We start from the raw sequence: 12538 nt of genomic DNA, 5'->3' as shown, positions 1-12538 counted from the left end.
TGTATTTCAGATGTTTCCTTCAGCTTTGACCATAAAGTCAAGTGTTGATCTAGTTCTTCGAAATCCATATTGATTTTGACTTAGAATGCATTCAGTCTCTAGGAACCATGTTAATCTGGCATTAATTATTTTTTCTAATGCTTTTCCTATACAACTAGTTAAAGCTATCAGTCGGTAATTTGCTGGATCTGAATGGTCCTTTCCTGGTTTTGGGAAAGTTAATACAATAAAATGATGCCAACTGGTAGGGTGGTCATCTTTGTCAAAGATTCTATTATACAGTTTTAGAAGAGCAGAAAGGGATTCTTCATTCAAATGATATATCATGGCATAGTACACTCTCAGGGCCAGCAGCGCTATTTTTGGATCTTGCAAGTGCGCTACGTAACTCTGCCATGGTAAGGGGTACATTATATGGATGCTGTTGTGAAGTACTGAAATTGAGATTATATTTTTCTGCTTGTACTTTATGTGCCTGGAAACTGGGCTCAAATGCGGTTACAGCAGAGATATTTTCAAAGGTTTCACCTAATGTATTAGAAATATCAAGAGGATTGCAGATTTCTTTGCCTTTTAGAAGTATTATCAGAGTGGTTATAGGAGGATATTTTCCATTAATTCTTCGAACTTTAGTCCAAACTGTTCTGATATTTGTGGTTCTGTTTATAGAGGAGGCATATTTGAACCATGTCTCTTTTTTACTTATTTGTTGTGCATGATGAGATTTAGCTCTAACTTTCTTGAACTGGATGAGGTTAGCTGTGGTTGGGTATTTACGAAATAAGTTCCAGTATCTATTCTTCTCTTTTTTGACATTGCTACAGACTTCATTCCACCATATTTTTGGGTGGGAGCGGGTTTTCATGGATGATCTGGGTATACTAGTTTCTGCAGCTGTAATCATTTGCTGAGTTATTTAAGTTACGGCAGAGTCAATGGTGAGGGTCTCAATAGTCTGAATATCTAGATGTGCCAGTTCTTGATATTTCTTCCAGTTAGCTTTGTCGAATTTCCAAACAGTTTTTATTTCAGTTTGAGGAGGAGAGTTAGTCGACAGGATGCATATTACTGGAAAGTGGTCACTATTTCACAGGTTATCAGCGACCGTCCAATCAATAAGCGGAAGGAGGTTTGGCGAGCATATTGAAAGATCAATTGCAGAAGTTGACCTTGAGGAAAGATGCACGTACGTGTGAGTCCCATTGTTTAGTAAAGTTAAGTTGTGCCTTTCAAGAAATTTTTCAATTAACTGACCTCTCTTATCAAGGTGCGAGGAACCCCATAGGAGGTGATGCCCATTCCAGTCACCTAAGATACAGAAAGGTGGTGGCAGCTGGGTAACTAAATCATTCAGATCTGCTAAAAAGTGTATGAATAGTTTGGCGAAGGGTATAGGGAAACAACTGTTACCACTGTCTCAACCATAACTCTAGCAACGATTGCTTCTAAAGTTGTTTGCAGGGCGACAGGTCTGAAAGGAGTTCTGGAGTTTACTAGCAATGCTACACCTCCATGTGCTGCATTAGAGTCGTTCCTATCCTTTCTAAGCATTATATGATGTTTTATGCTCAGATATTTTAGGGGTCAGGTTTGTTTCCTGTAGACAAAGAACAGCAGGCTTATATTCAGTAATTATGTCATAAACATCGTCTAAGTTAGCTCTGAGTCCGCGACAATTCCATTAAATGATTCTATGCATTATTGAGGATTATCGGGTGTGTGCTTGCTTACGGGATGTGGTTTGTTTGTGCCTGTCTAGTCTTTTTTTCCCTTTTTGGGAAATCTGGTCTAGTGATGTCCATGTCCTCCTCTTCTGCTTGAAGTTCAAGGGGTAGTTCATCTCGGTGTGAATTTCTATCTATGTCCATGGTATCAGTACTGGATTTTTGATTATTTCTTTCAGAGCTTGTTTGATTAACTGGCTGTTGTACAGAATTTTTATCTGGCGGTATTGTCAATGGTGTATTTATGGAAAGAGTTGATTGCTGTTGGGTAGGCTGTTCTTTTAGTGTAGAGAGGACTGACCTTGCCCAATCAGAAATTGAGATGCTTGGTGGAACTGAACAATCTGTTTGTACTGTTATGGATCATTGCTTTTTTACAACTGAAGAATAAGATGGCAATTTATTTGAAATTGAAAAATGTCTTTTTGCTTCTTGGTATGGCACCTTGTGTTGCACTTTGTACATTCTTTTCAGTCTGCCACTGGATGCACTCCTTTGAAAATGCTGAATGATTTCCCTTACAGTTTGGGCAGCTTTGTATTTCAGTGGAGCAGTCTGTGTGAACATGCTCTTTTGAACCACAGGAGGCACATGTGGTTACACCCCTGTAGACCGCTTGTGAGTGTCCAAATTTTTGGCATTTAAAACACCGGACTGGAATATATGGTTGAATTTTGCCCCTTAAATATCCAGCTTTAACAGTTGTTGGTAAAATTGGTGTTTTAAATGTAAGAAAAACCGTTCGGGTAGGAGTAAGAACCCCATCTTTCTTAATGACTATCCTTTTGGCATTTATTACATTTTGATTGCCTAATTCCTGAACGATCTCCTCCTCAGATACATTAAGGAGATCCCACTCGGCCATTACCCCTTTAGAGGAGTTTACGGTGGCGTGCGGGAATACCTTTGTGGCAATTCCACCAAAAGTTGATATTTTTAATAGTTTTTCCGAGTGCTTATTCTCATTCATCTCCACTAGGTCTCCGGATTTTAATCTTCGAACCATTTTTTGTGTGCCCACCGCATTTTCAAGACATTTCTGTATTAAGAATGGGGAGAGCTTACTCAATGGATTATCAGTTAAAGAATGCAGTATCAAAAAAAGAGGAGCAGGGGTTTCTGTTCCTTCTTTTTTCTGCTGTTTGGCATTACCTGCATTTAAGTCTTCTCTGTTTGAGAGATTTGTATCATGAGATCTGTAAGTGGCATGTCTATTTATGTCCATCTTTGCTCCTTTTTGCCCCGGGAGAGTGTTTTTCTTCTCCCAGGTTACCAGCCCCGACACGTGGAGGCAGGAGCAGTGCCACCAGTGACCAAGTGGTTTAGAGAGTTAGTTAGGTTAGTACGGATTACACACACACACACACACACACACACGGAAAGAAAGGTGTATTTCCTTTCTGGATTCTAATTCAAAGCTTTTAAAGCAAAGAATCACTTATGAAAAACAAGAAGAATAGAGACACTGGAAAATAAATATAACTAATCCACTGAGAAAGAACGCTATGTATCGCACAAAATATTGCTTGGGCACTATCGCTTGGCACTCGGGGCCAACTACTTTTGAAGTCCATACATTTGAGTGTGTGGCAATCGTCATTTGGGATATTGTTCTTGCAATTACCATACTGTACTGTGATGTAAATTGTCACACAGTAACCTCCATTGAACCGGTACAATGTGCTGTACCCTTCGCTCACCACGAACACCCACCTTGCAAAATCCTTTATAGTTCTGCCAGCAGGAGATGGTTTGAGCAATTAGACACCATTCTCTGTACACCTTAACCACAGTGGGGCATGAGCAACCAACAAGATGTGCCACTTCCAATATGGAAGCACCTGATGAATGAATTCCCACAATTGCACCCTTTTGAAACTCAGTGATATCTTTACAACATCCCATATCACCTACTTTATCATTTTGACTTGCACAACCAGATGCAAATTACCACTGCTCTAGTGTAAGAACTAGTTTGGCTTTTTATACTGTGAGCTGTGTGACAGTCTATTATGTATGGGGTGGTCATAATTCAATGATCATTAAGTAAATATATAATATATTTTTGGGAACTCTCCCAAGCTGCATATGACCTTCTGATGTTTTCCACAGTGCAAGTGCACTGTGAAAAACCAGCCACAGTTTTGATGTACTATCAGTTGTACCAGATTTTAATTGTTTTATAGCACATAATTTTTGTATATTTTCAATTAATGTTATTGGTCCAGTAGCAGTAAGGGAGAAAATTTATGAAAGAGAAGACCAGATTTATGCAACTTGCAAAATATTTTGCACACTGATGATAAAGTACATACCTCTTAGAGATAAATATCCTGATAACTTTGTATGTTCTGGTTCATACTGCTCAATTATTCTGCCACAGTCTTCAGGAGTAACCTTTGTCATCTAAAAAAATAGTAAAGATCAACTAATTCTAATTACAATATATATTAAAACTGAAGCTGTCAATAAATGCTAGCATATAGCACTGACAACAAGAATAATATTAAGGAAAAATCCTTACAGATCAATGAGGGACAATTTTTATTCATAATCAGTAAAATGTGAATAAAGCTGAAAATGTCCTGCTTATGCTCAATCTATTCTCCAAAATACAAGTATAATATTAATAATCAAAAATAAGCAATTGCATAATGCTGTAAGTTTGGGATATATTTCATGCAGATCTCAAGCAATTTTTTTTTTTTTGGAAATTTAATAAATATTAAACATTAAAAATAAATTTCTGTTTATACTCTGTTTGGCCGCCATGGCCAGAGGAGTTTACACTTCACTGTAACTGTTTTATTGCAGCAGGTCAACTGTGCAACTTTTAACAATGAGCTGTGCAGATTTTGTGGCAGCAATACAATCTTGCAATATGTATTTCAGTGGCCACGTACATTATCCCAAGAACATAACCAGCCCTTACTTAAAAAAAAACACGCATCCCTTGCATCATTTTTTTCTTTTTTTTCAGACATTGTGAAAGGGTTTTAATAAAATGCATGAAAGAACAAAACAATATATGAGAATTTTATCATCAAAAAATGAAAGAAATTTATCAATTTCTTTTATTTACCAAATTTGAGGTGAATGAAATACAAGAAATTGACAAGTACCAATAACTGAATGTACTGTAGTAAACAGTGATATAAGTACACAAATCCTTATAGGAAGAAAAAAAAATTGTTTGTAGGATTTTTTTTATTTTAATATACCACATTACAAGAAAGCCCAAATAAATAACTTCAAAAAAATGGTATGACCTACCAAAAATAAAATAATTTGATAATAAAAAAGAATAATAGTGGAACTGGAAGCATCACTATACAAATCAGCATAATCTGGGTAACAGTTAAGAAAAAAAAAAGAAGGTAATGACAGCATAATTCAGGGGCGGTCTATATTAAAAAGAAACTGTTTCTGCATTGACTGTTGAACATACTCATAATTAGCAGATTTTCTGAACGCATTACATGAATGCTCATGTGAAGACTTCATTCTGAACTGAATAGACTAGAACTTTTAGGTGTCCTCATGCATGAAAATCCATGGTATTCAAATCTAGTGAACATTGAGGCATGCAGTAAGCCATGCCTCAACCTATCCAACAGTCAGGAAAATAAATGTTAAACAACTTGCAATATTAACACATTTGCTCCTACCTATATTTGAGAAAGCCCATTCAATGTGCCATAATATGTATTCCAGTGGCCATGTCCATTATCCCACCCAACCTGAAATGTTGAGAACGTCATATATAAACCAAGTGTATACTCTCACATAATGGTACATCTTTAAGCAATGCAAGTGCATCATTTTCTAAAAACTTCTGGAAAATGTTTCCACCAGGTCTATATGGCAACACTTAAGGTTCAATCAAATTGTAACTAATGATACTGAAACATTAATGGCAAACTGTTAGCAATGCTGAGCAATCCTATGAGGATTTTCCTTTATACACAAATGCTGTTTCAAAAACTAAAACATTTGTTCCCACCTATATTTGAGAGAGCCCATTCAATGTGCCATAATTTTCAGAATGATGAGAAATAATAAAATTCTCAAAGTGCTAAAATTTCATAATGGCTGAAAAGCAAGTCTGGAATTTATAGTTAAAAGCAAAAACATACTTTTGGCTGAGCTATAAATTGGAACAAAACTCAATTTTATTGAAAGTTAAATTCTATGTAGATTGGCTAACCTGAATACAAGCAAAAAAAATATATGTAACATTATAAACAAACGAAAATCACTAATACTAAATTGCCCAGAGTTGTCAGTGTGCCAACAGAATCAAACAGTTCATTTCATGTGTGCGATGCATCACACTAAGTGCTGCGCTATAATGCTCATATGCATTATGGCATATGCACTTGGGTCACCATTAAACACTTAACCGTGTCAACTGTAGCGAATGCGTTAACAAGGTTAGAGCAAAATAAGATTAGAAAAACATTAGAGCTTTGACTTAGAGAAGAAATGGTTTTGAATACTTATTGCTGAATTTTTTTTCCTGACCAATGAAATGTTTTGCCCTGTAACATTAAAATATTTTAATCATATTAATTTTTTTTTCTTTTTAATCTATGCTCTACCAATTCTCAGCTGTGCATGTCAAATTTGATATATCACTTTTTATAGGCTTAAAATGCTACCATGTGTGAATATTTCTGAAAGAAATATTTCTTTCATAGTCATTAATATCATGACTACTTTAAACAAATTATGTTTGTAGTAACGGTTTGGTTTGGTTTGTATTGAGGTTTAATGGTGCATGAACTACGTGGGTCATAATGCGCCAGTTCATACGGTGTGATGTGTTTCAGGGGTGTTTACTTTCGATTTCAATTGTTCATTTTAACCTAATTCATACGTCCTTGTGTTAGTCTGTTGCTTATATTCACTTCCTTAGAGGAGGTGGTATAAATTGATAGCTTTAAGAAAGTTGAAAACATCTGTGCAGTCATGTTTATTTTTCAAGAGATCTGTTAGTGTAATGGCGTCATGTGTCTCATAAATATCTTTGAAGGCTTGTTTACGTTCATTTGTATATGTAGGACAGTCTATTAATATGTGTTGAACTGATTGAACGGTGTCACAAGTCTGGCATCGTGGTGGTTCCTCTGCTCACAACAAAAATGAGTGTGTAAGATGGGTATGCCCGATTCTTAGCCTGGTGAGTGTTGTTTCTTCTTTTCTCAACCTTCGACTGCTAGAAATCCAGTTTTCAATATTCGGCTTTATTTGGTATAATTTGTTTGCAGTTTGCTGATTCCAGGTTTCTTGCCATTGCAACTGGCAAATACGCCATATCTCAGGCTTGTAATCGGAATATGGGACCGATATATCCTCTCCGATCTGTAGTATGGCTTCTTTGGCTGACTTGTCTGCTGCTTCGTTTCCCGCAATCCCTGTATGTCCTGGGATCCTGCAGAATGTAGTAACAGTAGTTAAGTTTTTGAAAAAATTAAAAACAGCTTTTTGGAGCTAAATTTTCATTTTTCCACCTTCTAACCAGTTTCTTCTAAAAGAAGAACTTTCAAATAAATGACCAGCACATACAGGTAATCTTTTGTAACAAAAATAAAAAACAAAATTAAACTATGATAGTAGCAAAGTTTAGTGTTTCACTAAACAAGAAATTAGAACTTCCCGTGGTTTTGTATTGTCTTCACTCCTGCTTGCAGGAGGGAAGATAACACATGGGAAGTTTTTACCTTATAATAAAGATTATTGTAAGGTAAAAAAGGCACACATACACAGGTACCATGACTTTACAAAACCTTTTACAGCACCAGATGCCAAAACAGAGAGAGAGAGAGAGTGAGCATTTACACATACATATGGTTTTCTGCCAGTTCCTGCCCTTTTGTAATGACAAAGGGTTCCACCAATTTTCTAGTCATTCCAAAGTGCTTTGCCAAATTCTTACTCGTTCCAATGTGTTATGTTACATAAGAAAAGTTGAAAAAACACCAATTTAGAATTTTCTTTGAAAGGAAATTCAATTTAAGGAGTACAAATTAAGGAATGTAGAGGAACGGAGCAAAAACAAATATTAAAAAAGGGGTTTTTTTTATATATTTTTTTCCTTGAGCTGTAATTTGTGATATGAGTGTCAGTGAGCCCCACACTGACACTCATAGCTTAAAAGTGCATCTAAAAAACAGAAGTGTCCAAATAATGTTTCATTTAATAACTTAAAATAATATAGTAGCATAAATTTTAAATTTCATAATCCATCTTTTTGTAAAAATTATCATAAAATGACTTGCTTTTTGAATATTTTGTTTTTATAAAATAATTTTTCATATCTACTTTTTTTATTTACATTTCTATAAACGACTCATTTTGCCTAAAAAGCTGAAGACAATACAGCAACTTAGTCCAAAAGTGATTTTTTTTTTTTTTAAGGACTGAAATAATACCTACTTTCTGTTCTTTGTAAAGAAACTCAAAGAGCTCTTCTTTGTCCATTAACAGATCAGTGCCACTGTACCTATAAAAACAGATAGATAACCTTTTAGGTATTGTTTGATTTTTTTTGTTTAAAATTTTGAATTGGGAAGAGAGAAGGAATCTGAGGAGTAATAAAGCAAAGAACAAAAGGATTATGAACTCAATTTAAACATATTAATATTAATTTATTCCAAATACATTTAATTTTTAGTTAAAATTTTCATTAAAAATGGTTGCCGTGTCTGTATTTATTTCGTTTTCTAATATTGTACTGAAAGAGCTTTAAGTATTTAACATTAATTATTATATCAGTTAGATATTTGTATTCAAATTTCAATTCTGAATTACAATAAATCTTTTAAGTAAAAGTTGAACTAGAAATAAAAGCTTTGTTCACATCAAAATAATCTCAGCTATTTTTATGTGAACACTATTTCTATTCAGTAATCTCAGTTAACACTATTTTAACTGATTTACATGAATATTCCTTCTTGCAATAGAAGTTCACTACCCATAAAATATAGCAGCATTCCATAAAAACAAAGACATTAAAGAGAAATATTTGTGCTGAAATAGCTCAGTTGAATAGCATAACAGAAAAACAGTCCTCTTGAAGAGAAGGGAGGTAGTGTAGGAACAAGTCCAATGGAGTGTGCGGGAGCAGAGATGCTTGCCGACAGCAATGAGTTTTAAATAAGCTGTCACCAGAGCTCGATTCTATAACGAATAAAGGTTACAGCAAAGACCGTCCCTGTGACCTAGCAGATTGCTTGAATGTATGAGAGAATGCAGCACGTTTGATCACCGCAATTGCTAAACAAAAAGGTGAGCATGTTGGCAAGAACTGTCAGCCATATAGTCAAAAATCAAAATGCAGAGCAATGAAAAAGAACAGCCCAAAAGGGAAGCAGGCAGCCCCAGATGGTCTGTGCTGTGAAGTATACAGCAGCTGGATGTCTTTGTCACCCTAAAATCGCTGGGTGTTCAAAGAGAAGCACCAAAAAAAAAAAGGGAAAAGAAGGCAGATACTAATATCAACAAGAGAACTATACAAAATGAATGATGGAAATATTTGTGGCTGTAGTCGCTCAATTTTAATAGCTAATCAGATCTGATAAAGTGCAGAGTCCTGTGGCCCCCCTCGCCATGTGTTTCGCCTCTCCTCTGTGTCTCGTTCCATTTGCAAAGTAGTGCCTGTTGGTCTACACAGCAGATCCAGTCACCTGTTTCAGCTGAAGCGCTGATCGGGTGGCATTCTGGGTTTGAATTTATTGCCTATGTGATTGAGCACCAAGATTTCTTCTGAAGTCTAAGCATTCTTCTGCACCATGGGTTGGAGAGTGCAGTGGGGTCTAGGCGAATATTGCAAGGTATTGTTAAGACTGTATACCGAGAGTGTACCGTGGTGTACCTGACTGCATTTCAGCCCACCTTGACTGAAATGCAGTCAGAAATGATTCTGCGGCGATGCCACAGTGCATTCGTGGACTGTTGCAAATGCTATCTGGTTGATCTTGCCAGTAGTCATATGCTTGTCTCAAAGATTAAGCCATGCATGTCTAAGTACATGCCTAAGCAAGGTGAAACCATAAATTGCTCATTAAATCAGTCATAGTTCCTTAGATCGTACCTTTTTACTTGGATGACTGTGGTAATCCTAGAGCTAATACTTGCAACAGAGCTCCAACCTTTGGGGACGAGCCCTTTTTATTAGACCAAGACCAATCAGGCTTTGGTCCAAAACTGCTGGTGACTCTGGATTACTTTGAGCAGATCACATGGTCTCGTACCAGTAAAATAGCTCAGTTGAAGAGCATAACTCAAAATCAAGGCCTAGTTTGATCTTTTGACAGCTTCTTTCTTCAAAAGATAAGAGATCTTCTGTGCAGTTACATAATCCATTGTGTAACTGGGCAGATTCACAATCCTGATTTGATTTAATTTTTGCAAACTTCTTTAGTGTTACTTCAAAGAGCTCCCCCTCCCCCCTATTCCAGCTTGATCAAAGATCAAGGCATGATCTTAATTGTGGGTCTCAACATGAATAGGTACAAAGTTACCCTGCTCTTTACAATCTTGATCTCTTTAGACATAACACTCGCTAGCTTTATGAGATGAAGCATCTCATTCAAAATGCATTCAAAACTGAAATATGTATCTGCAAAGAGCAGATACATTTTCAGTGGAATTCTGGCCAGTCAAGTTGTGGCTGTCAGAATAGCTGATTCTGTAGGAAAGGTGGTGGAGCAGGGGGCACAAATGGTATTTGAAAGTCACTCAGAGAAGGTTGCAAGTCCAAAATTTATGTGGATAACTCACCACTAGTGCTTCAGTTCCTGTTCCACCTTCCGTCCAGGCCATCACCTCTATCACCTCCATTTCATGATATCATCACCATCTATAGCTCAAAGTAACCATCTTTGACAGTTCCTAATCATACTTGTAGAATGCTGAACAACCACTGTGTTTTCTTATCTCCTGCTAGCCTCAGGCTGGTCCTGAAGAGGAATCAGTCTGCTGGTACAGGTTAGCTGAAGAGGAATCATCTGCTGGTACAGGGGATAGAGAGAAGAGAAAGATTCCATACTGTTGTGTGGAATCTCTCTTCCCTCTATCCCCTTTTAATTCTTGTCTATCAAGTATTTACTTTCTACTTTTTATTCTTCCTCCTTTTTCTGCTATTTTCTTTCCTCTATTGTGTTTGTCCTCGATATAACCAGCCATGCACTGGTGCAGAATTTTTTTTTTTTTTCTCTTCATTTTTGGTAGTTTCCTATCAATTCTTGGTTTTTCAATCTTTAATTTTTTAAATTCCTTTTATTTTTATCACTTTATTATTTTTTATTTTATTTGTTCAATTTTTTGAACGCATTCAACATTCAGTATGTGACACTTGGGGATTGCTGCAGTTCGCACTCAGCTGTGGCCAACCTCCTTGTAGTAGATGGGTACCAGGATACACCTTTCTAGTGCTTGTTGCTTCCCAGTAGCAAAGTGGCCAGAAACAACTAAACACATAAGACATGCACAGCACAAACAGTAAAACACATTTCTGGCCTTCCTGCAAAGTTTCTGTATCATCACAGTACAGTGTGTTAGTTGTCTTAATGCACCAGGGGGTTCCCCCATCTCCACTATCATCAGAGTACAGTGATACCACAAAGCAGAGGCGAACTAGTGTTTGAGAGCTGTCCTACATACAACCCCAGGGGCTCACATCTGGTGAGTATGAGCTTGGCACACCCAGGGTCCAGAGCTGGATATCATCATTCTTCTCTTTCTTGGCGATTCCTTTCTACTTCTTTCTCAGGGTAACTCGGAAATTTTTTTGCAGCACAAGCCTCAGGCTTCCTTGCACCATGTGGTGCAAGGAAGAAATTATACTTCAAAGTAATAATAATAAGAAATTATACAGGTCTGCATGCCAGAAAGTGGTTGGAGAACAGTGGCTGCTGCTGAAGCTCAAACTTCCAATTCCATACAGAACCATAGTGGGTGCAGGGAGAAGTAAATCTAACTATACACTCTTTTTGATTGTCTCTAAGCCATGGACATAAAACAGAACAGGTGCATTGTGCAGATTTTTTGGTGTTGGTAAAAGTGGAGAGTGGATCAAGAATGATCTCAAGATTCATATCTGCTAATCATCAGTATCAGGATTATACAACTGGAGGTCACCCTGCTGGGAAAAACTCTTCAAGGAATAAATAAGAGCAGATCTGGAAGAGCTCTTGAAGCCAAAATTGTTCTGATGTAGTTTTCAACATGGAAAAGTTGGAGTCAACTTTCTCAGCTATCTACAAACAACTTTCTATGCAAGTCATTTTTAAATCATCAGCACTGAACAGTATGATCCATCTGTTGATATATGGCAGTAGAATCACAATGCAAAGATGCCTCCTTGCAGAATACCCCAATCCAAGGCATAGGCTCTCCACGATGATGGGAATTGTCGGCATCATCTTTTATCTCAAAGTGAATTTGTTCATGTTGGTTATGCCTCACTTTATTTATTTAAGTCTGGAAGCAACATTTATTCCATAAGTTGGAAAGCTAGTAATTGTCCTGTAATGTATTGCTGTTGGGCAGCTTGTTTGCATAAGTTGAATTCAGCAGTTATTCCATTTTTCCAAATTTAAGCTTGTAATGATGGTATCTATCTTGATGGTTATTCAAATATCAAATTTAGTACTGTTTGCCTTGGTTTCCAACAAACACAGCAGGGACCTTGTTGACCACCTATACAATGTCGCATCCAGTATGCATCTCAATTGCTTCTTCAGCATATAATAATAATTACATTTACAGAAATATTTTAGGAAAAATTAGAATAGTAAACTAACAATAGT

General features: G+C 36.6%; 1 protein-coding gene across 5 annotated transcripts in view; it reads right to left on the bottom strand.

Moving 5' to 3' along the window:
* Nucleotides 1–12538, bottom strand: part of LOC150077602 (1-phosphatidylinositol 4,5-bisphosphate phosphodiesterase delta-4-like) — a 298832-nt gene that overhangs the window by 82187 nt on the left and 204107 nt on the right. For all 5 annotated transcript variants that reach the window (XM_090386233.1, XM_090386234.1, XM_090386232.1 and 2 more), the window contains 2 exons: nt 8163–8229; nt 4040–4130 (listed from right to left, as the gene is read on the bottom strand). In XM_090386233.1, coding sequence (XP_090242359.1) covers nt 4040–4130; nt 8163–8229 — 158 coding nt within the window. The remainder of the gene's footprint in view (nt 1–4039; nt 4131–8162; nt 8230–12538) is intronic.

Source organism: Mastigoproctus giganteus, chromosome 12 (genome assembly GCF_048544385.1).
Source record: "Mastigoproctus giganteus isolate SK-2022 chromosome 12, ASM4854438v1, whole genome shotgun sequence".
Taxonomy (NCBI): domain Eukaryota; kingdom Metazoa; phylum Arthropoda; class Arachnida; order Uropygi; family Thelyphonidae; genus Mastigoproctus; species Mastigoproctus giganteus.
Note: the sequence above shows the minus strand (reverse complement) of the source record. Positions and strands in the feature narration are given on the sequence as shown.